The sequence below is a fragment of the Centruroides vittatus genome, unplaced genomic scaffold (assembly GCF_030686945.1).
Source record: "Centruroides vittatus isolate TY-2023 unplaced genomic scaffold, ASM3068694v2 contig_1416, whole genome shotgun sequence".
NCBI classification, from domain to species: Eukaryota; Metazoa; Arthropoda; class Arachnida; order Scorpiones; family Buthidae; genus Centruroides; species Centruroides vittatus.
In genome coordinates, this window is record NW_027120889.1 from 755,737 (window position 1) to 779,161 (window position 23,425).

At 32.6% G+C, this 23,425-nt stretch overlaps 3 protein-coding genes across 3 annotated transcripts; 2 read left to right on the top strand and 1 right to left on the bottom strand.

The window, feature by feature from the left end:
- The first annotated feature begins 246 nt into the window (after positions 1–246).
- On the top strand, positions 247–5,359 carry LOC136968216 (acetylcholine receptor subunit alpha-like). The gene is made up of 5 exons (XM_067262198.1): positions 247–522; positions 595–639; positions 871–983; positions 1,779–2,263; positions 4,948–5,359. The coding sequence occupies exons 1-5, from the start codon at positions 247–249 to the stop codon at positions 5,277–5,279; spliced, it is 1,251 nt and encodes a 416-aa protein (XP_067118299.1). The 3' UTR covers positions 5,280–5,359.
- Positions 5,360–7,950: 2,591 nt separating this feature from the next.
- Positions 7,951–9,424, bottom strand: LOC136968217 (uncharacterized). Its single transcript, XM_067262199.1, has 2 exons — positions 9,061–9,424; positions 7,951–8,582 (listed from the first exon to the last, which is right to left on the bottom strand). The coding sequence occupies exons 1-2, from the start codon at positions 9,422–9,424 to the stop codon at positions 7,951–7,953; spliced, it is 996 nt and encodes a 331-aa protein (XP_067118300.1).
- Positions 9,425–13,344: 3,920 nt separating this feature from the next.
- Positions 13,345–20,883, top strand: LOC136968195 (acetylcholine receptor subunit alpha-like). Its single transcript, XM_067262168.1, has 5 exons — positions 13,345–13,808; positions 13,881–13,925; positions 16,296–16,408; positions 17,482–18,017; positions 20,446–20,883. The coding sequence occupies exons 1-5, from the start codon at positions 13,533–13,535 to the stop codon at positions 20,775–20,777; spliced, it is 1,302 nt and encodes a 433-aa protein (XP_067118269.1). The 5' UTR covers positions 13,345–13,532; the 3' UTR covers positions 20,778–20,883.
- Positions 20,884–23,425: the final 2,542 nt, after the last annotated feature.

Below are 23,425 nucleotides of genomic sequence, written 5' to 3' on the forward strand. Positions count from 1 at the left end.
TGATTTCTACGGTATGATAAACCCTAATATACTGCTTACAAGTGTTTTATTCATGTAAAAACAAATATGTTAAATAGTATTAATGTAAGGGCAAAAAGCAAACTTATTAATAATAACCTATAAATCGTTAGGGCAGAATATCATTCAGATACTAGTACAACGGCACGCAGGTGATTGTCATCAAAGATACCATTATCGAGGGGTGTTTGTTGATTCTACTCTCTGGATCCAGTCTGACGTATAACAATGGCTGCGTATAAACTCTACACGATGTTTTTATGTATTTTACCCTTCCTAGTGAAGGGAAATCTTAACGACGATTTTCAGCATTTACGCGAAGGAATCGATACTATTACAGAAATGGAATTACAGGTATTTGGTAATGAAACGATTATGGATCATTATCGGAGGTTAAGACAGCATTTAACAGCAGATTATGAAGTTAACGCTCGCCCTGTTAAGTATAACACTAACGTCACAGAAGTTTATGTGTATATAGTTCCTTTTTCTATTATGAATGTGGTAAGATTTCTATTAGTTTCGGTTTGGATAATTGTAAAAGATTAATTTAAATGTTTACATTTATGTTTTCAGGACGAAGAGAAACAAACCATAGATTTTGATTGTATTATCCTTCTCGTAAGTTTATAAAATTTAACTAAATAAGTTCTGTTACCTCTCAATAACATATAAATCATCATAGATTTCATTAAAATTGCAGTTTCAAAAACAGTAATGAATAATGTTATTTTGATGTTTCCAAATTGTTAGAATTAATAATAATGTACGTTAATTTTTAATTTACTAAAGGAATATTTAAAAGAATGACTACAATTATAAGAAACTTAAACTGATAAAATTTTCATTTAGCACTGGATAGATCAACATTTAACTTGGAAAGAAATAGAATTTAATAATATTTCAATGTTAACTATGCCACCAAATTCTATTTGGAAACCTGATATTTACGAAGTACATTCAAAGTAAGTACATTTTTCAAAGCTGTTATCTGTTTTTATTAATTTATTTAATGCTTCCAATTCTACTATATTTATGCACGACCGTTGTAATATAAATTGCATGTAAAACTAAAGTTTTTGTGTAAAACCACTGAACACTGGTTTGTGTCTCACTATTGGACTCGACATGTGAAATTTACCGGGTTTTCTTTACTAGTATAACACTTAAATCAGAGCCAAATTTCAATAGAATATACTCTGAAAGAGATTATTTGGCAAATCGGACAAGGGGCGTTGTTATTCCATTAATCTAATTCAATTCAATCTCCTTCAAAATGAGATTAATCTTGAGGTAAGCCAAGATGACAGGTTAATACAGAATTGCGTTTTGATTACACCACCAGAAACCTAGTTTTTCCTTTTTACCGTGTGCACTTTAACAAACTTATCGTGGCGACAATAGGGGGACTTTGTGTTTACGGATGAGACCCAACACGTCCAAACAGACAACCTGGTGATTTTCGACTGGCCGGATTCGATTCTGGGTCCTCCATAGAAAAGGTTAACGTCCTATCTCAAATTTTTTTCACTTATTTACAGTATATTAATTAATGGTCATGGTTATTGCTTTAACTTTTTTTTTCTTATAAATTTCTTCACGTATAGGTTTAAACAATCCCTATTTAAATATAGTTATAGTTATATTATTGCATTATTTATCTTAATCATTAAATAATTAATTTGATTTTATTTTTAAATTCTACAGTGGACCACAAAGTTCTATTTCAGAAATTAATTCGACTGATGTTGTAGTTAACTTCTTGACGGACACGTATTCTGGGCCATACCCACTTTATTAATTGGTAAATGTGATTTCAATTATGATGATTATCCATTGGATGCAGCAAAATGCAAAATCAGTTTGGAAAATTGGACTAACAGAGGTAGTGATGTCAATTTTATTGTTCCTCATCCTGAACCGTATCTAGATTATTTTAACAACGGTAATCCTTATTGGAATATAAAAGGCTGCCAGCTAGATAAAATAGACGTACAATATCAAAATAACTTTTATCCAATAGTAGAATTGATATTGCTACTCGCAAGAAGGCAACCAATTCCTCAATATCAATTACAATGGGTAATTTCTGTTATTGCCGTATTGTTGACACTGTGTATGTTTTGGATTCCGGCAGACATCAGGCAGAAACTAACCTTAGGATGTGTGGTGATTATAATATTAACCGTTAGCCTTGTTACTATCACATCGACTGTGAAACTACCTCAAGTCGCTGAACTCATAGGTAAGATATTAATCATTTAATGAATATTACGACTAGAACAAAGTCTTTTTTGCAATTTAACAAATTTTATTCAAGTTAAAATGCAAGAGTTAAAATATTTATAGAATTATCAATATTCTAGTTCAATGTTTTTTAAATGTGGTCCAAGAGATAACTAAATTTCCACAAATATCTTGAAATTATATTTTAAAACCAAGAAACAATTTTTGCAAAATAGAAAGATCGTGGATGTAATAAATCCATGATAAATCAATAGCTAAATTAGATCTATAGAACTTCAGTTGATATAGTACACAGCTATTTATAATTTATGCTATATTAATATATTTTTAATTTTCTGTATGAAGGGCAGTGCACACTTTAACAACTGCTGTTCTGCACCGTAAATAATGTTAAATACTACAGTTTACAGTCAGATTTATAAGCAGAATTTAGAAATTCGCACAACTCAAATAGTATATATATTATATACAATTATTTACAAATACAAATTTTTAAGAAACAACTAATTACAAATTCGCAGCAGAATTTGATTTTGAGATGCAGCAGTCATACACGACAGATTTACTCTCTTTTAGGTAAATTTATAATGGAAATTTTATATTTAATTATGATTTGAAAATCATGTTTATCATTAATTTTTATGAATTTTTTTGTTTACTGTTTTCTCCCTGTATGGATTAAGAGAGCTATTTTTCAAGCCCTTTGTGGATTTGGCAGGTACACGATGGAAGCTCAAGTTGTATGGAACATAGCACTTGAAAAGTCTCCCGGGGTTTTCGGTCCTTTCGGACTCGAACTATGAACTATTGTTTAGAAAAAATTGGCTCAATCTTCGTAACTAGAGTCTCCATACATACCTGAAAGCATTATTTCTCTACAAAATCGAAAGCCGTAAATTTACATATACCTACTATTAGCAACACGCTACTCGGATGAACATGCAAAGTTTTTGCTGTTATTGCTTAGATGGCAATATGCAAACGAATGGAACCATAAAATCCTGTATAGTCTCTGCATTGTTCAAAACGCGAAGTATGACAAGACAGAGGTTAGGACTGCGAATACGTTATAAGATCCTCCCAAAACAATAAAATAGAACAGTTATACGAAGATTGCTCGGGAATTGTGTTTGAATGAGTCTACTGTCAGAACTTATCTCAGACTCTCTGAAGAAACCGGTTCTTTCGCGTCTGGATGCAGTAATGACAGACTGCCAACGACTACTCTCAGGAAAGATCGAATTTTCGGTCGGATTGTCGTGAAATACCGATCCAGTATGTTCGTGGAAGCTGCAGGAATATAGAACGAACGAAAAGACAGATCTGTATCTAGACGAACTGCTAGCAAAAAGTTAACATTACATGGGTTATGGTTCGTACAAAAGTAAGTGAAAGCCCATGTTGACGCAGTGCAGCGAAAGAAGCGGTTTGCATGAAGCGTACTCAATGTATCACCTGTCTTGAACAGAAGCTCAATAGCGAAAAGGTGATTTTGTCTGACGAATCATTTTTGTCCTATATGGAAATAAAGGATGTACAGTTATCCGCCGGTCGAACAAAAGACTCACTCAAAACTGTGTGAAGCAAGAAGTCAAGTTTCCAAGCACGATTTAAAGTGAGGTTTAAGTTTTGGTATTCTGGCATTGGTGATTTGGCTCCTTTCCGATGGGACTGTCAATGTTATCAGACAATTTTTGAACAGCATTTACTGTCTGCCATAGCTCATCTTCGGCCGCAGGGAGAATCGATCTTCCAGCAAGATCCCGTCAAGCCGCATACTGTGCACTCCACTAGTGCTTGGCTTCGTCAAAATCAGGCCCAAGTTCTCCCGATTCAAATTCGCCCGATCTCAATCCAATCAAGGATCTTTCGCGTGTCCTCAAGAAAGAGGTGCTGAAATGCAAGCCGGAACAAGAGATCAGCTGAAAACGACTCTTCAAGAACATTCCACAAGATATTTTCTGTGCCTACTTCACATTGATGCCTAGAGGAGATGCCAATGTGTACGCTGTAAAGTGAAGTGATTCACGAAAGTGGTAATTGTATGTTAATGCTAGGTGTGCATAAATTTATGGCCTCCTAAATTTATCTGAGATGAATAATGCTTTGAGGTGTGTGTTGGAGACGACTGGTAAAAAGATTGAGCCAATTTTAATGTAAACCATAGCTGAAGTAGAGTATTTATTGAACGATTTTCGTTTCATATGCAAAGGAGTTCAGTTTTCTAACCATTTATCACAGCGGCCAAATTGCCGAGCGGTCAAGGTTAACAGCCTGCCGCCCTGGGAGACCCGGGATCGAATCCGGACGGGTCGAAAAATCCCCAGTAATTTTTCGGGAGGTGGTCCGTCAGGATATGTCGGTCCCCGTCCCTCACCACCCGGCCGCCCCATTGTGGGCCTGGCCGAACCCATAATGGGCTTGCTATAAGAGGCTTTCTTACTGCCCACTGAGCGGAAACAGTTAATAAAAAACCATATATCACAACCACGAATGGGGTGCATGTATATTTATTGCCGGGGAAAGGTTAAAATAGACCCGTAGTAAGATAAGCCTGATATCTGAAGAATAATTTACCAAAAAAATTTTTGATTTAATTTAATTTCATAAAAAGTTTCGAAAATTTTTAAAGATTTATTTATTTTATCTTCTAACATTTTAATTTAATTTTTATCGTTCCAGCCAAACCTATCCGCACTACAATGTTCGTCGTCTTAGTGGCTATTGTATTCGAGGTCATCATCATTAATTTTCGATACATTCAAGATTACGAACCTCCCGAATTTATTCTCAACATATTTTCAGGAACCGTCGCTAAATTATTAGTAATTAATTCAGTTCGAACGGAAGAGAAACCGATGGAAAAACTGAATTTGTACGAAAATCAAGACGAATTGGCTCCTCTTCAACGACTAACGAAAAACGAAAACTGGCAAATAATTGCTCAAATTGTGGATAGAATATTGTTTATTTTTTACGTTCTATTGCTTAGTTCTATACCTAAAACAATATAAACTTGAATTTTGATACTTAAACAATATTTTATCCCGTTTTTTAATTGCAAATGCATACAAAATTCTAATATGAACAATTGTATATCTTAATTACGAAACTCATAATTACAGATTTATAACATTTGTTTCGAATAGTAAGATATTAATTTAACATTAATTGTCTACTCGGGCACAACTTGATATTAGGACCTCAAACTGGTGTTTTTGGATATTGACACAAAGATGAGATCTGATCCAAAAAAAAAAACAAAATTTCTTTATTACATCACCTGTAGTAATTTTTCCTGTACACACGTTACACGTGTTTCGAGCTAATGTGCCCCTCATCGGCAGTATTACTACGACACTCTAAAATAACAAACAAATAAATAAGATACTAAAATTTAAGAAACACAAAAATTACCCGACAATAAAAATCTTAAAAAATCTTACAGTATATTCGCATCCGGTTACAATATACAACGCAACTGTATTTCGGAGAAATTGAAATACGAAATTACACAATATTATTTTTCTGTATTATATAAAAATAAGTAAAGATTAAATATCTAAGAATATGCATCGTTAACAATTGTTTAAAAGGACTTACTATAATAGTTGCACAAATTTCTATTTCTTGATTTTCTCACTTACTGGTCCTATGTTTAATTTTATCGATACACATTTTAAATATATTAAATTTCATGGTCTGTGGTATATTTGATTTGTAATTAAGTATGTACTTTGGTATTTGCATAGGTTTAAAAAATTTTTTATATTCTAAGCCATTATCATTTGTTTTAATGGTTATGTCTAAATAATTAATAAAATTGCTATTTTCTTTTTCAATTTCAAATTGTATGTTTTTTTTTTTTTTTTTTTTTGGTCAAATTTACCTTTGGTAGTAAAAATGGCGGCTCGTCTCTGATTCCAGCAAATAGAAGAAAGGAAACAGTGGGGACGCACGTTCTAATTTAACGTAACCTATTCTAATAAATTACCATAGTTTATTACCAACAAAATTATTAGAATAGGTTAGGTTAGGTTAGAACGTGCGTCCCCACTGTTTCCTTTCTTCTATTTGCTGGAATCAGAGACGAGCCGCCATTTTGACTACCATAGGTAAATTTAACCGTTTTCGTTTTTTCTATTGAGTTAGCTTGTTGTAAAATTTTCTTCATTTGTCTTTTTTCTACTGTTAAATAAAATAATACAATCATCTACTTACCTATTGTAAAATTTTATTCCTTTGATGTCTTTCATTTTTTTAATCTATATTTATCATAAAAATCTCAGAAAGTCTCGGAGCTATGCAAGTTCCCATTGATATTTTATTACTTTGATTATAGAAATTTTCATCGTACTGGAACAGTACTGTACGAGACTGTTAATTTATTACCTTAATTCGTGCAAGTATTATAGTAAGTCCTTTTAAACAATTGTTAACAATGCATATTCTTAGATATTTAATCTTTACTTATTTTTATTTAATACAGAAAAATGATATTGTGTAATTTCGTATTTCAATTTCTTTGAAATACAGTTGCGTTGTATATTGTAACCGGATGCGAATATACTGTAAGAATTTTAAAGATTTTTATTGTCGGTAATTTTTGTGTTTCTTAAATTTTAGTATCTTATTTATTTGTTTGTTATTTTAGAGTGTCGTAGTAATACTGCCGATGAGGGGCACATTAGCTCGAAACACGTGTAACGTGTGTACAGGAAAAATTACTACAGGTGATGTAATAAAGAAATTTTGTTTTTTTTTGGATCAGACCTCATCTTTGTGTCAATATCCAAAAACACCAGTATAACTTCCCAATAGCAAGTTGTGTTCGAGTAGACAATTAATGATAAATTAGAATTAAGGACTGTAAGGCAACGATATTTAGTTGGATATTAAGTTTCGTATAGATGTTTTTGTATTGATTTGCATTAACAATAAATTCTGCGTTAGGTTTAATTGGAACTTCTATGTTATAATCATCAATACCGGATCGAAGGTTTCAGTCAGCCCACAACACTGTGGAACTCGACATCGAACCATCATCCCCGATTATTTTCAGGTGTTGATGTTTCCAAGATATGCTTGGCCACTCCTATTGTGGGCCTGGACAAATCTATAATGGACCTGATTCAGAAAAACCTTTCAGTAACCACAGGACGGAAAGAGTTTTATTTATTAACTCCTTCCTCCGATAGGCCATTTACGATCGGGTCCATTTTGGTTTTCGCCAGTCTTGTAATATGGTGGCCGTGTTTCTGAGGTACGGAGTCAGACATGCCTGGCTATCAGAAATTTCACATTTCAACAGTGGCGGACTAAGGCTAAAGCGGGCCCTAGGCAACATTGTAATTCCGGGCCTATTTTTCAGTCACGACACATACTTTGCGTTTGGTAGTTTGGTTTTAAAGCATATAGTATGTAGTTCTATTTAATTATCGGATTGCAAGAAAAAAAAGGAAAAAATAATATACATGTACAAAAATTAAATAAACATAATTTATTAAAACAAACAATAATACTTAAACAAATATACCCAGATTGATTAGTTATATTGCTTTTTTCTCACTTTTAATTCTGCAAACTCGTCAATTAGTTTGTCATAATTAATAGAGTTATTTAATAACTCTTTTTCTATATAAAGTAATGATAAACTATTTAATTTTTGTTGGCCCAATGTGGATCTTAAAAATTTTTTATTCTTGCCATTACTGAGAATGATCTTTCACCGCTCGCATTGCTTATTGGAAGGGTTAAATAAATTCTCAGAATTATGTTTAAATTAGGGAATGTTGAAATAATATTATTTTCCTGAATAAATGACCACATGGATACAGGCGAAATAATATTTTCTTTACTTAGAAAAGTCTTAAATTGTAATACTTCATTTTTCAGTTCTGTTAGGTTTAAATCTTGTTCATAACATTTTAATTCCTTTATTGAAGAGTCACTAACATCACTATCATGAAAAATTGTTTTGAATTTATTGTTAATAGTTTTATATCCGTCAGATCTTTTTTTAATGTTGCTAATTAAAGAATCGCATACAACAAAAAAAACATTAGCTTTAAAATGTTCTTTGCCACTGAATCTTATTTCATGTTCTGGAATTTCATCATGAAATAGTTTTCGTATTTTGTGCCGTTTTTTATCATTAGTATATGCAATATCTTTAACTTTTTCTGCTTCTTTTTCTAAATTGTCAAAATTATCTCTAACAGTTTGTATGAAATCTATCAATGAATCATATATTAAAACTGCTGTATTTAGGGATTCGTCTTTTTGTTGAAGAGTCTTGTTTGAAGCATCTATTCTCTCTAAAATTTTTTCCCATATGGTAAGTAACAGTACATACTCAAATGTATCAATTTTTTTATGTAAATCGGCAGCTTCGAACCTTGTTTATGGTTTTTCATCTTTGTTTGAGGAAAAATGACGTAAACAATGTTTAATTTCCTCATGTTCCGATGCTGTGAAATCCTTAAAGGAAAATTTCCTTTAAGAATTTCACAGCATCGGAACGAGCAGACCATCTGGTTTCACAAATAAGTTTAATACTCAAGTGTTTGCTCTTACAAAATTTTTGTAATGCATTCCACCTATGTGTAGAACTTGAAAAAAAATACGTACAATTCCTGAACGATATTGAAAAAAGTGGTCATTTCTATGCAACTTTCGGCAGCAGCGTTTAATGCAGCGTTCGGCCAATTAAATTTAATGAATGATTTGCGCATGGTATAAAATGGGCAGAAAAAATATGTTGTTTTATTCTGGATTGGAGTCCCTTATATTTACCTGACATATTAAACGCATTATCATAACTCTGTCCCCGACAGTTAGTGATGTCTAAATCTATATTATTTAAAAATTCTAAAATAACTTTCTCCAACTTTTCACCCGTATGAGAAAATATAGGTAGAAATCTCAAAATTCTTTCTTTTATACCACTTGGAAGAACATAGCGAATAATGACGATCAGCTGATCTACGTGAGATATATCGGGTGTTGAATCAATAATTAGAGAGTAAAATTTGGCTTCCTTTATTTCGTTCACTATTGTGAGTTGTAATTCTTTCGATATAATAGAAATAAATTCATCACATATTGTAGACGACAAATAGTTTATAGTACCCGTGCCGCAGTTTGCATATTTTCTCATGTGTTCCCGCAAAAATGGATCGAACTCGGATAAATATTTCAAAGCACGTATATAATTACCATTATTTTCACCAAAAACACTTCATTTATACCTCGAAACGCTGAAGAGTATGAAGAAATAAATTTGATTGTCGCTACCACACGTTTAAGTACTTCCCTCCAATATTTTTTTAAATTTATAATCTGTTTTTCCAGTTCAGTGTCAATGCGTCCGATAATTTTAGATCTTGTTATAAAAATTAAAATGGAGTTAATGTGGTCACTGGAGTTTTCATGCTCTGACAATTTTTTATGTACATTTTTCCAATCATTCGTTCCTTTTGTCATTAGCGTTGTTTGCTTGGAAAATAATTTACAGACGTAACAGTACAATAAGTTGTTGTTTCAGTATAAGCCAACCAATCTCTTTTAACTTTTTCCCCGCTATTAATAGTTCTGAAGAAGGAGGCAATAGTTAATTTTCTTGTGATTTGTTTTGACCCTTCGTTGCATCGAATAGAAGATGATTCCAAAGATCTATTTATTGATTTTGGTGGATTTTTTGTATAATACTCTCGCATGGCGTCTGTTAAGTATTCTGGCCATAATGCAATATCGTTTACAAAACTCTTAGTTTCATCATTACATTGAGATGATTTTAAATTTATATTTTCTCCTTTTGTTTCATCTTCACAAACGGAATTGCTTGGTTTTTCCTGCTGGTCTTTTTGCAGAATAGTTTCGGTCACAAATTATGTTTCTGGAGTTTGAGCGGGTGAAATTTGTGAAAATGATGACGATTGTTGTAATTGTTTTCCATCTACAGTTAAAAATTTGTCCAACGATCTTTTCATTTGTTTTGCCAGTTTATCTCCATCTGCCTTTCGTATTCTTTTTTCACTTCCACTTAACTGTTTATAGGAACTCATTTTAAAAACCACGTACTAAAAAGAAAGAAGTAAATGATCTTCAATTAAATTTAATTTACTCAATATCACAATCACAAACAAAATCACATTTTGTGGTATTTTATATTATATATTATTTTAATTAAATAATGTAATACTTTTATAAAAACTTACATTTTTATTTTAGGAATTCCAGAAAGTAATAACTATGAATCCAAAACAACCTATTTGCAATCAAGTCTAGGTACTTAAGTCCTAATTGCACAATTTTCAATCACAACTCACATAAGATGCAATACGTTCAGGAGACACTGATTTTAAATAGCTACGTTTGACTTTTTAAACACGTGCATAGTAAAGGCTCGATAGGCGCGAGGCTCGATCGTATTTACACACATCGACACTCGCGGGCGTGGATGCATAAGCACGGGAACGCTCGTCCACACTTGTCGACTTTATCAATCAACGATTCGGCATAATTTGGATACGTTTCAGCAATAATTATAAATATCACGTTTTTCTGTTAAATAAAAATAAAAATTAATTATAAAAATTAAAAAATTAAAAACCTAATTTTCGGGACCCAAAAATTACGGGCCCTAGGCACGTGCCTAGGTTGCCTAAGCCTTAGTCCGCCCCTGCATTTCAATGACATTTATAATGAAATATTACCATATCTATACATTATAAGTTTCTTTTAGGCGGAATTACATAATACTCGTAATCAACTTTGGTCCTTATAAGCGGTTTGACAGGAGTTGCCGCTAACGGAACCTGTTATAGAATGATAATCCGGATAACTTAGTTTAATTTTCCTTTTTAGGGTACTTATTCAATTGAACCTCAATTATACTTAAGCATTTACCGGCTACTTTTTATATATAAAGAGTCAAATTTTAATAATGTAATGAATAATAATCATTTGTCGTAATCCCATAAAGATTTTCACACAAAAAAAATTCCATATCTTGCTAACAATGTCTTTAGCGGTTAACATTATTAACTATAACGGGAATAATTGCATCGAAACACACAAGATGGCATTGTCTTACATGTGTTATTCATTGTTTTCAGTATGTCTCCCATGCTATCAGTTACAACACACCTCTGTATATATATGTACACATACCAGATACACGCAAATTAAAGTACCGTTTATAGATATTTATTTATTTTCATATTTATTTTTAAAAGTGTATGAATTGTTATAATGTTCAATATTAACATAGAACTAAAGACTGTTAGTTGATATACTAAAATTATAAAATCTTATATATAAAATTCTCGTGTCACAATGTTAGTTACCTTACTCCTCCGAAACGGCTTTACCGATTTTTACCAAATTTTATATGCATATTCAGTAGGTCTGAGAATCGGCTACTATCTATTTTTCATACCCCTACACCATTTCCCCCCTTTCAAAAATATATTTATATATGAATTAAGGCTTTTATGTCCAACAGATGGCGCTAACTTCCGACGACCTAAGTTTGCTTTTCTGTCAGGCATTATGCTTTTCTGTGAGAATGGACTGAAGCAGATCATTTTCTATCTATCTATATAAATAAAATATAACGTTCGTTTGTTCCTACCGATTCCTTTGAAATTTTGACACAACGTTGCATTCGAATACGCACGTGTTTTTATATAATATACATGTCGAAATTCCCCCCAGTGGGGGGAAATGGACGGGATTAAGGCTTACCGTGAAGAACTCGGCTTCTATTATACTATTTTACGTGCGGTTTTTTGCGTTTTTAATTGCTTTTTAATAGGTTACGTCAACAGAATATACACTAAAAAAGGATTTTTCGATATTCCCCAGCGGGAAAAGTGACGGGATTAAGGCTTACTGTGAAGAACTCGGCTTTTATTATACTATTTTAGACGCGTTTTTGATTGCGTTTTAATAGGGTACGTCAAGAGAATGTACACTAAGAAGGGATTTTTTGAAATTCCCCCCACGGGGGAAGTGTTATACATTTATAATACATACATTTTGAGCCACAACAACGCGTGGCCGGGTCAGCTAGTAAATTTATAAAAAAGTATATAATCATATTACTAAGGACAGCCGAGTCTTGACTATGCAACAATTACTTAGAAATTTATAACCGTTAATCAGATAAGATGTTCTCGGAAGAAGAGTTGTAAATGGAATGCGGCTTCTTATGCATTCAATTGACTAGACATTCATGCATAATGCATGAATGTCTGGTATAAATTATAATACTGTATTCCGATAATTAAGTATTTTATTAGCTGTTTTACATAAATACACATTTTAATAGTATGTAACGTAAGACGTTTGTATATACTGTATAGTCCTTTTCCCAAATGACTTATAATAGTTTGCTGTGTACTCATGAGTGCTTATAGATGAACCATAATATAACCTGCAGTACTGTATTGTTTGTGTTTTTCTGTTCTATATACACGTATATCAGTCTTTCCGTCGGGTGGTAGAGTGAGGACCTCTCTTTAAATGTCTGGTGGATGTTCCATTTTCTCATAACAATGAGAGAAATTCTAAAACGCTTTGGAAATATGAAACAATGTCCGCCATTATTCTAGCTTTCTCTCATTCTACCTCGCAGGAAAGCATTTATATGATGTGCTCCAGTGATAAGAAAAGGGATAAAGCTGACAGCACCAATGCAGAGGAAATTAAAAATCTTTTCTTGATCAAATAATACTGTAAATTTACAATAACTTATATACAATATTCTTAAATTATAGCAAGTGAATTTTCAAACCAAGAATTAATTGTACGAGTGATGAAAACAACGAAAAGAAATTACAATGTAGGCCTACCAAATATAATCTAAAACGGACTGAGTTTGCTTTATCAATGTACAGCTGTAAAATTGTTTTGATTTTATGTGTAACAATAATCTAACTGAAAACGGTAATAATTGTAATATTTAAAATTTATAGTTTTTATGATAACCGAAGTTTCAGAAATGTTTAAATATTTGATTTCTATGGTATGATAAACCCTAATATACTGCTTACAAGTGTTTTATTCATGTAAAAACAAATATGTTAAATAGTATTAATGTAAGAGCAAAAAGCAAACTTATTAATAATAACCTATAAATTGTTAGGGCAGAATATCATTCAGATACTAGTACAACAGCACGCAGGTGATTGTCATCAAAGATACCATTATCGAGGGGTGTTTGTTGATTCTACTCTCTGGATCCAGTTTGACGTATAACAATGGCTGCGTATATACTCTACACGATGTTTTTATGTATTTTACCCTTCCTAGTGAAGGGAAATCTTAACGACGATTTTCAGCATTTACGCGAAGGAATCGATGCTATTACAGAAATGGAATTAGGGGTATTAGGTAATGAAACGATTATGGATCATTATCGGAGGTTAAGACAGCATTTAACAGCAGATTATGAAGTTAACGCTCGCCCTGTTAAGTATAACACTAACGTCACAGAAGTTTATGTGTATATAGTTCCTTTCTCTATCATGAATGTGGTAAGATTTCTATTAGTTTCGGTTTGGATAATTGTATAAGATTAATTTAAATGTTTACATTTATGTTTTCAGGATGAAGAGAAACAAACCATGGATTTTGATTGTATTATCTTTCTCGTAAGTTTATAAAATTTAACTAAATAAGTTTTGTTACCTCTCAATGACATATAAATTATAATAAATTTCATTAAAATTGCACTTTCAAAAACAATAATGAATAATGTTATTTTGATGTTTGCAAATTGGTAGAATTAAAAATAATGTACGTTGATTATTATGTTACTAAAGGGATATTTAAAAGGGTGACTAGAATTATAACAAACTTAAACTGATAAAATTTTTAATAGGTGGTTGTCTCTTTAATCCGAAAACATTCGGTAGACTAACTTACAGCTGAACAGGCTTAAAACTTTTTTATTGGTTCTTCATCAAATGCATTTCGGACCAGTTTTATGAGTCCTGGTCCCTCATCAGTGCTACAGGAAATCAAAGGTTTTTTATTAACATGGGTGACGCGAGTACGTACATAATAAGATTTACAAAAATTCTTTAAAAACATTTTAACTAAATACATTTTTTATACCTTTTTCGTATCCTCTTTATTAACAATACATTGTTTACTGGTATCTGTTTTCATGTTCGTTTTTTAATTCCTATTATCCCTTGTATTTACAGTAGTACTATAATTATAAAGTTTTCTTATATAAAATCTTTTACAGAGATCTGTGTAACTAATATAGAGTTTTCTAAAATTAAATACGTACTTACTATTTTTTCGGATGTATTTCAAACATTTTACAGCAAATTTTGGTCCTATAAATATACACTTAAGGTTGTTCGAAAAGCATTGCGCTTTTTACAATACTAGAACGTTTTTGCAGTAGGGTGCCACACATAAAACTATTAGTCTGTTGCGCCCTCTATTACATAATACCACTGTTGGTCGATTTGCATTCCATTTGACAGATTTACTAAGTTACTATTATTGCTATGTTTTTTTATTTCTATGTGTTCTTTAAACTTACGTTTATATATATTTTTCTCGGAATGTAAAATTTTGGTGTTATTTCATAAAAAAAAAAAAGAAAAAAAAAGAGAAAGATTGTTTCACTTTTAAAACTTACAAAAAACCATCGGACGTAAACAAAAACATCAATTATTATTCCTACACTCCTAGTACCATAAAAAAGAATACATATATTATGGACTTAAAGAAAATATACACTAGGACGAGTCAACATAATGAACGCCAAACTATGGTCGAAAAGTTAAATCATAAATATATACTTAATAACTACCCCAAGCACTTATTAAATACCTGGCAAACACAATATTACAAACACAGGTTTAATATAAAAAACAAGAAGGAAACCAACCATAAACCGTTCCCTTATATATCTAAACATATTTATGAAAAATGCTCTAAATCCCTAAAAAATGACAATATTGTTTTAGCCCCTTTGTTAACAAAAAATATCGCAACAAATCTGTAATGTTAAAAAACCAAATAATAATAATATATGGGAAAAAACAGGAGTCGTTTATAAAATCAGCTGCAATTGTCAACACCCACAATATTACATAGGTGAAACTGGACGTAAATTAGAATCACGGATCAATGAACATATGGCTGCCATCAGGCTGAAACATAACACCTCCCCTTGGTTTAAACACATAAAAAACAATAGTTGCCAAATAGAAAAAAATAACACCAAAATTTTACATTCCGAGAAAAATATATATAAACGTAAGTTTAAAGAACACATAGAAATAAAAAAACATAGCAATAATAGTAACTTAGTAAATCTGTCAAATGGAATGCAAATCGACCAACAGTGGTATTATGTAATAGAGGGCGCAACAGACTAATAGTTTTATGTGTGGCACCCTACTGCAAAAACGTTCTAGTATTGTAAAAAGCGCAATGCTTTTCGAACAACCTTAAGTGTATATTTATAGGACCAAAATTTGCTGTAAAATGTTTGAAATACATCCGAAAAAATAGTAAGTACGTATTTAATTTTAGAAAACTCTATATTAGTTACACAGATCTTTGTAAAAGATTTTATATAAGAAAACTTTATAATTATAGTACTACTGTAAATACAAGGGATAATAGGAATTAAAAAACGAACATGAAAACAGATACCAGTAAACAATGTATTGTTAATAAAGAGGATACGAAAAAGGTATAAAAAATGTATTTAGTTAAAATGTTTTTAAAGAATTTTTGTAAATCTTATTATGTACGTACTCGCGTCACCCATGTTAATAAAAAACCTTTGATTTCCTGTAGCACTGATGAGGGACCAGGACTCATAAAACTGGTCCGAAATGCATTTGATGAAGAACCAATAAAAAGTTTTAAGCCTGTTCAGCTGTAAGTTAGTCTACCGAATGTTTTCGGATTAAAGAGACAACCACCTATTAAACATATATACAGCGACTAAACAAATTTAATTAAAATTTGATAAAATTTTCATTTAGCACTGGAAAGATGAACATCTAACTTGGAAAAAAATAGAATTTAATAATATTTCAATGTTAACTATGCCACCAAATTCTATTTGGAAACCAGATATTTACGAAATACATACAGGGTAAGTTCATTTTTCAAAGCTGTTATCTGTTTTTATTAATTTATTTAATGCTTCCAATTCCACTATATCTATGCACGACCGATGTAATATAAATTGCATGTGAATCTCAAGTTTTTGTGTAAAACCACTGAACACTGGTTTGTGTCTCACTACTGGACTCGACATGTGAAATTTACCGGGTTTTCTTTACGAGTATAACACTTAAATCAGAGCCAGTTTCCCATAGAATATACTCTGAAAGAGATCATTTGGCAAATCGGACAAGTGGCGTTGTTATTCCATTAATCTAATTCAATTCAATCTCTCTCAAAATGAGATTAATCTTCGAGGTAAGCCAAGAGGACAGGTTAATACAGAATTGCGTTTTGATTACACCACCAAAAACCTAGTTTTTCCTTTTTACCTTGTGGACTTTAACAAACTTATCGTGGCCACAATAGGGCGACTTTGTGTTCACGGATGAGACCCAACACGTCCAAACAGACAACCTGGTGATTTTCGACTGGCGGGATTGGATTCTGGGTCCTCCATAGAAAAGGTTAACGACCTAATCCTGCAGCAATCTGGTCGGTTAAAGGTATAGTTTAGATTCCAACTCATAATCCTAAGACAGATGCCAAGCTAGCATCTGTCTTAGGATTATGGAGTTTACTACAGGAATAGTTTTTGTAGTAAATGCTACATTTATAGCCTGAATCTAGTATTTCACTCTCATTTTTGTGGTGGCCTTTTAGTGTTAACACGAATTAAATGTAAAAGAATATATATCATATAACTTTTATTTTCAAGATGATGTTGACTATCAAATACAATTTACATAAAAAAAATTATTTTAACAATTCTGATGTCAGAAAATTAGTTATTATAATGCTGAATTATGTTCAAATTCTTTTCACTTATTTACAGTATATTAATTAATGGTCATGGTTATTGCTATAACTTTTTTTTTTCTTATGAATTTCTTCACGTATAGGTTTAAACAATCCCTATTTAAATATAGTTATAGTTATATTATTGCATTATTTATCTTAATCATTAAATAATTAATTTGATTTTATTTTTAAATTCTACAGTGGACCACAAAGTTCTATTTCAGAAATTAATTCGACTAATGTTGTAGTTAACTTTTACGGACACGTATTCTGGGCCATACCCACTTTATTAATTGGTAGATGTGATTTCAATTATGATGATTATCCATTGGATGCAGCAAAATGCAAAGTCAGTTTGGAAAATTGGACTAACAGAGGCAGAGAGGTCAATTTTACTGTTCCTCATCCTGAACCGTATCTAGATTATTTTAACAACGGTAATCCTTATTGGAATATAAAAGGCTGCCAGCTAGATAAAATAGACGTACAATATCAAAATAACTTTTATCCAATAGTAGAATTTATATTGCTACTCGCAAGAAGACAACCAATTCCTCAATATCAATTACAATGGGTAATTTCTGTTATTGCCGTATTGTTGACACTGTGTATGTTTTGGATTCCGGCAGACATCAGGCAGAAACTAACCTTAGGATGTGTGGTGATTATAATATTAACCGTTAGCCTTGTTACTATCACATCGACTGTGAAAGTACCTCAAGTCGCTGAACTCATAGGTAAGATATTAATCATTTAATGAATATTACGACTAGAACAAAGTCTTTTTTGCAATTTAACAAATTTTATTCAAGTTAAAATGCAAGAGTTAAAATATTTATAGAATTAACAATATTCTAGTTCAATGTTTTTCAAATGTGATCCGAGGCGCCAAGAGATAACTAAATTCTCCACAAATATCCTGAAATTATATTTTAAAACTGAGAAACAATTTTTGCAAAATAGAAAGATCGTGGATGTAATAAATCCATGATAAATCAATAGCTAAATTAGATCTATAGAGCTTCAGTTGATATAGTACACAACTATTTATAATTTATGCTATATTAATATATTTTTAATTTTCTGTATGAAGGGCAGTGCACATTTTAACAACTGCTGTTCTGCACCGTAAATAATGTTAAATACTACAGTTTATAGTAAGATTTCTAAGCAGAATTTAGAAATTCGCACACCTTAAATAGTATATATATTATATACAATTATTTACAAATACAAATTTTTAAGAAACAACTAATTACAAATTCGCAGCAGAATTTGATTTTGAGATGCAGCAGTCATACACGACAGATTTACTCTCTTTTAGGTAAATTTATTATGGAAATTTAATATTTAATTATGATTTGAAAATCATGTTTATCATTGATTTTTATGAATTTTTTTGTTTACTGTTTTCTCCCTGTATGGATTAAGAGAGCTATTTTTCAAGCCCTTTGTGGATTCGGCAGGTACACGATGCAAGCTCAAGTTGTATGGAATATAGCACCCGAAAAGTCTCCCGGGGTTTTCGATCCTTTCGGACTCGAACTATGAGCTATGATTTAGAAAAAATCAGCTCAATCTTTGTAACTAGAGTCTCCATACATACCTGAAAGCATTATTCCTCTACAAAATCGAAAGCCGTAAATTTACATATACCCATCATTAGCAACACGCTACTCGGATGGACCTGCAAAGTTTTCGCTGTTATTGCTTAGTTGGCAATATGCAAACGAATGGAACCATAAAATCCTGTATAGTCTCTGCATTGTTCAAAACGCGAAGTATGACGAGACAGAGGTTTGGACTGCGATTACGTTATAAGATCCTCCTAAAACAATAAAATGGAACAGTTATACGAAGATTGCTCGGAAATTGTGTTTGAATGAGTCTACTGTCAGAACCTACCTCAGACAATCTGAAGAAACCGGTTCTTTCGCGCCTGGATGCAGTAATGACAGACTGCCAACGACTACTCTCAGGAAAGATCGAATTTTCGGTCGGATTGTCGTGAAATACCGATCCAGTATGTTCGTGGAAGCTGCAGGAATATAGAACGAACGAAAAGACAGATCTGTATCTCGACGAACTGCTAGCAAAAAGTTTACATTACATGGGTTATGGTTCGTACAAAAGTAAGTGAAAGCCCATGTTGACGCCAGTGCAGCGAAAGAAGCGGTTTGCATTGAGTATCACCTGTCTTGAACAGAAGCTCAATGGCGAAAAGGTGATTTTGTCTGACGAATTATTTTTGTCCTATATGGAAATAAAGGATGTACAGTTATCCGCCGGTCGAACAAAAGACTCACTCAAAACTGTGTGAAGCAGGAAGTCAAGTTTCCAAGCACGATTTAAAGTGAGGTTCAAGTTTTGGTATTCTGGCATTGGTGATTTGGCTCCTTTCCGATGGGACTGTCAATGTTATCAGACAATTTTTGAACAGCATTTACTGTCTGCCATAGCTCATCTTCGGCCGCAGGGAGAATCGATCTTCCAGCAAGATCCCGCCAAGCCGCATACTGTGCACTCCACTAGTGCTTGGCTTCGTCAAAATCAGGCCCAAGTTCTCCCGATTCAAATTCGCCCGATCTCAATCCAATCAAGGATCTTTCGCGTGTCCTCAAGAAAGAGGTGCCGAAATGCAAGCCGGAACAAGAGATCAGCTTCAGGAACATTCCACAAGATATTTTTTGTGCCTACTTCACATTGATGCCTAGACGAGATGCCATGCCAATGTGTACGCTGAAAAGTGAAGTGACCCACGAAAGTGGTAATTGTATGTTAATGCTGGGTGTTCATAAATTTATGGCTTCCTACATTTATTTCAGATGAATAATGCTTTCATGTGTGTTGGAGACGACTGTTAAAAAGATTGAGCCATTTTTTTTGTAAACCATAGCTGAAGTAGAGTATTTATTGAACGACTTTCGTTTCATATGCAAAGGAGTTCAGTTTTCTAACCATTTATCACAACCACGAATGGGGTGCATGTATATTTATTGCCGGGGAAAGGTTAAAATAGACCCGTAGTAAGATAAGCCTGATATCTGAAGAATAATTTACCAAAAAAATTTTTGACTTAATTTAATTTCATAAAAAGTTTCGAAAATTTTTAAAGATTTATTTATTTTATCTTCTAACTATTTAATTTAATTTTTATCGTTCCAGCCAAACCTATCCGCACTACAATGTTCGTCGTCTTAGTGGCTATTGTATTCGAGGTCATCATCATTAATTTTCGTTACATTCAAGATTACGAACCTCCCGAATTTATCCTCAACATATTTTCAGGAACCGTCGCTAAATTATTAATAATTAATTCAGTTCGAACGGAAGAGAAACCGATGGACAAACTGAATTTGTACGAAAATCAAGACGAATTGGCTCCTCTTCAACGACTAACGAAAAACGAAAACTGGCAAATAATTGCTCAAATTGTGGATAGAATATTGTTCATTTTTTACGTTCTATTGCTTAGTTCCATACCTAAAACAATATAAATTTAAATTTTAAGTATTTTTTTTTAATTTACATATAGATGATTATTAGAAAGGTTCTATTAATTTCAAAATGTACTTTATCAAGTTCATTGTATACTTACGTATGTAGTTAATAACATGCCATTACTAAATAACCGAGAGAAACGTGACTGCCACCTAGTTTTAAGACATGCGGATTCGAGTCCGACTAGGATGCCCATGACTTTTTTGAGTAATAATGTTGGAACAACATTCTACTTCCTTAGTTGTGTAATTAGAAAATATAGACAAAACAGCGCTGAAATCTATCCTTAAAACAACTAGCAGCCATTTTTTTTCAACGAGCAAATGTCACTTTCCTATAGAGGTGTACCTGTACATAACTAATTATGCATCATTAATGAAGATATTAGCCTACTCCTTATTAGCATTTACAGTTTTTAAATAAAATTCGTTTCTATCCTCAAAATTAAGCTTTTTATCATTTCATATTAATTAATAATATAAAAGTTATTATTTTATAACATCTCTTAACAGATGGCGTCACGCGCTATTTTAATTTTGTTGCCGGGAATGTTTCGCAACTCGTTGCTGTATTTTTTATGTTTAAGAAACACTAAGGCATTTGCACAGTTAAAAAACGAACCTATGCGTGAACTTTTCCTCTTTTTTACATTTTTGGGGTAAGAATTCTCAAAATGTCGACTTTTGCAAAAACCCGGAGAGTCAAATTTGATACGATTCAAATACCGCTCCCGTTTATTTTATAACAAATAAAAATATATTAAATTGGTAATGAAATTTTATTTTGGTTTTAGAGGTCGTAAATTAGTTTAAACTTTGTATTTGTAGTCCTACAGGAAGAATGCAAGATTAGAAATGAAGTCGTTTAAAACGTTAGACACACCAAAAATGCATTTCGAAACTAAAAATTCTTATCATGGCCTGTGTTTTGTACGAATGTCTGATAGACACAACAATTAATTAATTAAATACAGTATTTGTCTTTATTTATATTCTTTAGTCGTAATGATTAATTTATTTCTTAGAGAATAGCTACATCCACATTTTTTTAAAAGTTGAGGGTCTTGAATTCTGAATCTTCAATACTTGGTCCAAATCCCGTTCGGATCCAAAAGTTTATCGTAAAACTAATGAAGGAGGTATCGCGATGGCGAATTTCCAGTATTAAGTAATACGGTCGGACTAATTTGCTCATTTGTGCAAACTGGCGGTTCCCATCCCCAATATCTGTCAGTTACCAACTGGTGGATAACACCACTACCACCACCGAACACTGAAAACATAGACTTTTCCGTATTTTCTTTGCATGACTAAAAAACACTATCTGTATAAGTTTCAGCATTGTTTACAAACATCCCTTATATCGGTAGCCAAAAACTTTCACACAAAAACTGCTGTGAACTGTAGTGTATACTAGAATATATCTAGTGTACCAGACCCTTTAGCTGCCATTCGAAATCATCGAATGGCGTTTCCACTTTCCTGGACAAGGACCTAGAGGTTGGATTTTGGAAAGCGGTGTTGTTTACGGCTGTGACGCATGATATGTAAATAAATGGATGCGATGAACAAAATTAGATCATGATTCAGTTTTGATTGTTATCGTGAGGGGTGTTTGTAAGCAAGTGTTGTCATGAATATGAAAAAATAAATAAATAATGAATTTTATGAACTTCGCGCTAACAGATGCATTAAATAATATATACTTACCTGATGCTGAGTACTCCGCCTGCCTGAGCCTGCCGTACTCAAGATGGTAATAACTCTAGAGCGAGGTTCGGTGATGCAAATGGAACACAAAACTTGTGATTCATTTACTGCAACATATCAACTACTCTTGTACCAATTGACGTAATATCAACCGTGTATCTGTAACAATGTGTCATGGACTTGTCTCCTGGTCCCACGCCAAATGCTTGCGTGCTCCCGGGCACAAGAATATTCCCTTCCCGAAGTGTATGAACGACGATTCGAAACTATTAAGAAATTCTAAACGATATATTGTGAAATAATATTAATGCTGTTATATTTTAATTAACAAATGTCTACACCTACTGTCCCGTACTATTTTATACCAATATCTATACAACACCATTCCTGTAACTATACCAATTTTCATGTTGGGGATACTATAGATTACCACCTATGGAATTTTGGGACTTTGAGTATACAGCTGAACTGAGGGGACCGAGACGAGTTCAACGATAGCCTACCCTACCTTTGGACCGGAGACGAAGAATAAAAAAGTTATCATAGTTTATTCGGCGATCGCGCGATGATCGGGAGTCGCGTCGCTCTCTCCGCTAAGCCAATCGCGTGTTTAAGGGCAGTCCAGGCAAGTCGGCCATATATACTTTCAACAGAGGCACATGTTGATCCACGAGCACACTGATCGTCTGCAGTTGCAGTTAAGTCTTTTTCGCATACCCTCGCACACAACAAAATTTACGTGAAAAGAGTCGACCTTTTCTTGAGGCTCTTCTCTGCTCACGAATATGTAAATTAATTGATCGATTATTCAAATCTCTTTTACTACAATCTTTCCACTCGTTCCGACATTACTTTGCGCAAATTTTATAATTTAATTTTTAACACTAAAACAATTTCTAATTTCTTGGTGAGCTAGAGGAGTGTATAGCTCATAT

Excerpts from the sequence above, each read along its gene's own strand:
- LOC136968217 (XM_067262199.1), bottom strand. The coding sequence starts at position 9,424 with ATGAGAAAATATGCAAACTGCGGCACGGGTACTATAAACTATTTGTCG. Across the intron at positions 8,583-9,060 it reads TAATGCGTTTAATATGTCAG|AGAGAATAGATGCTTCAAAC; the intron begins GTAAATATAAGG and ends AAAAAATTTTAG.
- LOC136968195 (XM_067262168.1), top strand. The coding sequence starts at position 13,533 with ATGGCTGCGTATATACTCTACACGATGTTTTTATGTATTTTACCCTTC. Across the intron at positions 16,409-17,481 it reads ATTTACGAAATACATACAGG|TGGACCACAAAGTTCTATTT; the intron begins GTAAGTTCATTT and ends TAAATTCTACAG. Across the intron at positions 18,018-20,445 it reads TCAAGTCGCTGAACTCATAG|CCAAACCTATCCGCACTACA; the intron begins GTAAGATATTAA and ends TTATCGTTCCAG.
- LOC136968216 (XM_067262198.1), top strand. The coding sequence starts at position 247 with ATGGCTGCGTATAAACTCTACACGATGTTTTTATGTATTTTACCCTTC. Across the intron at positions 523-594 it reads CTTTTTCTATTATGAATGTG|GACGAAGAGAAACAAACCAT; the intron begins GTAAGATTTCTA and ends TTATGTTTTCAG. Across the intron at positions 2,264-4,947 it reads TCAAGTCGCTGAACTCATAG|CCAAACCTATCCGCACTACA; the intron begins GTAAGATATTAA and ends TTATCGTTCCAG.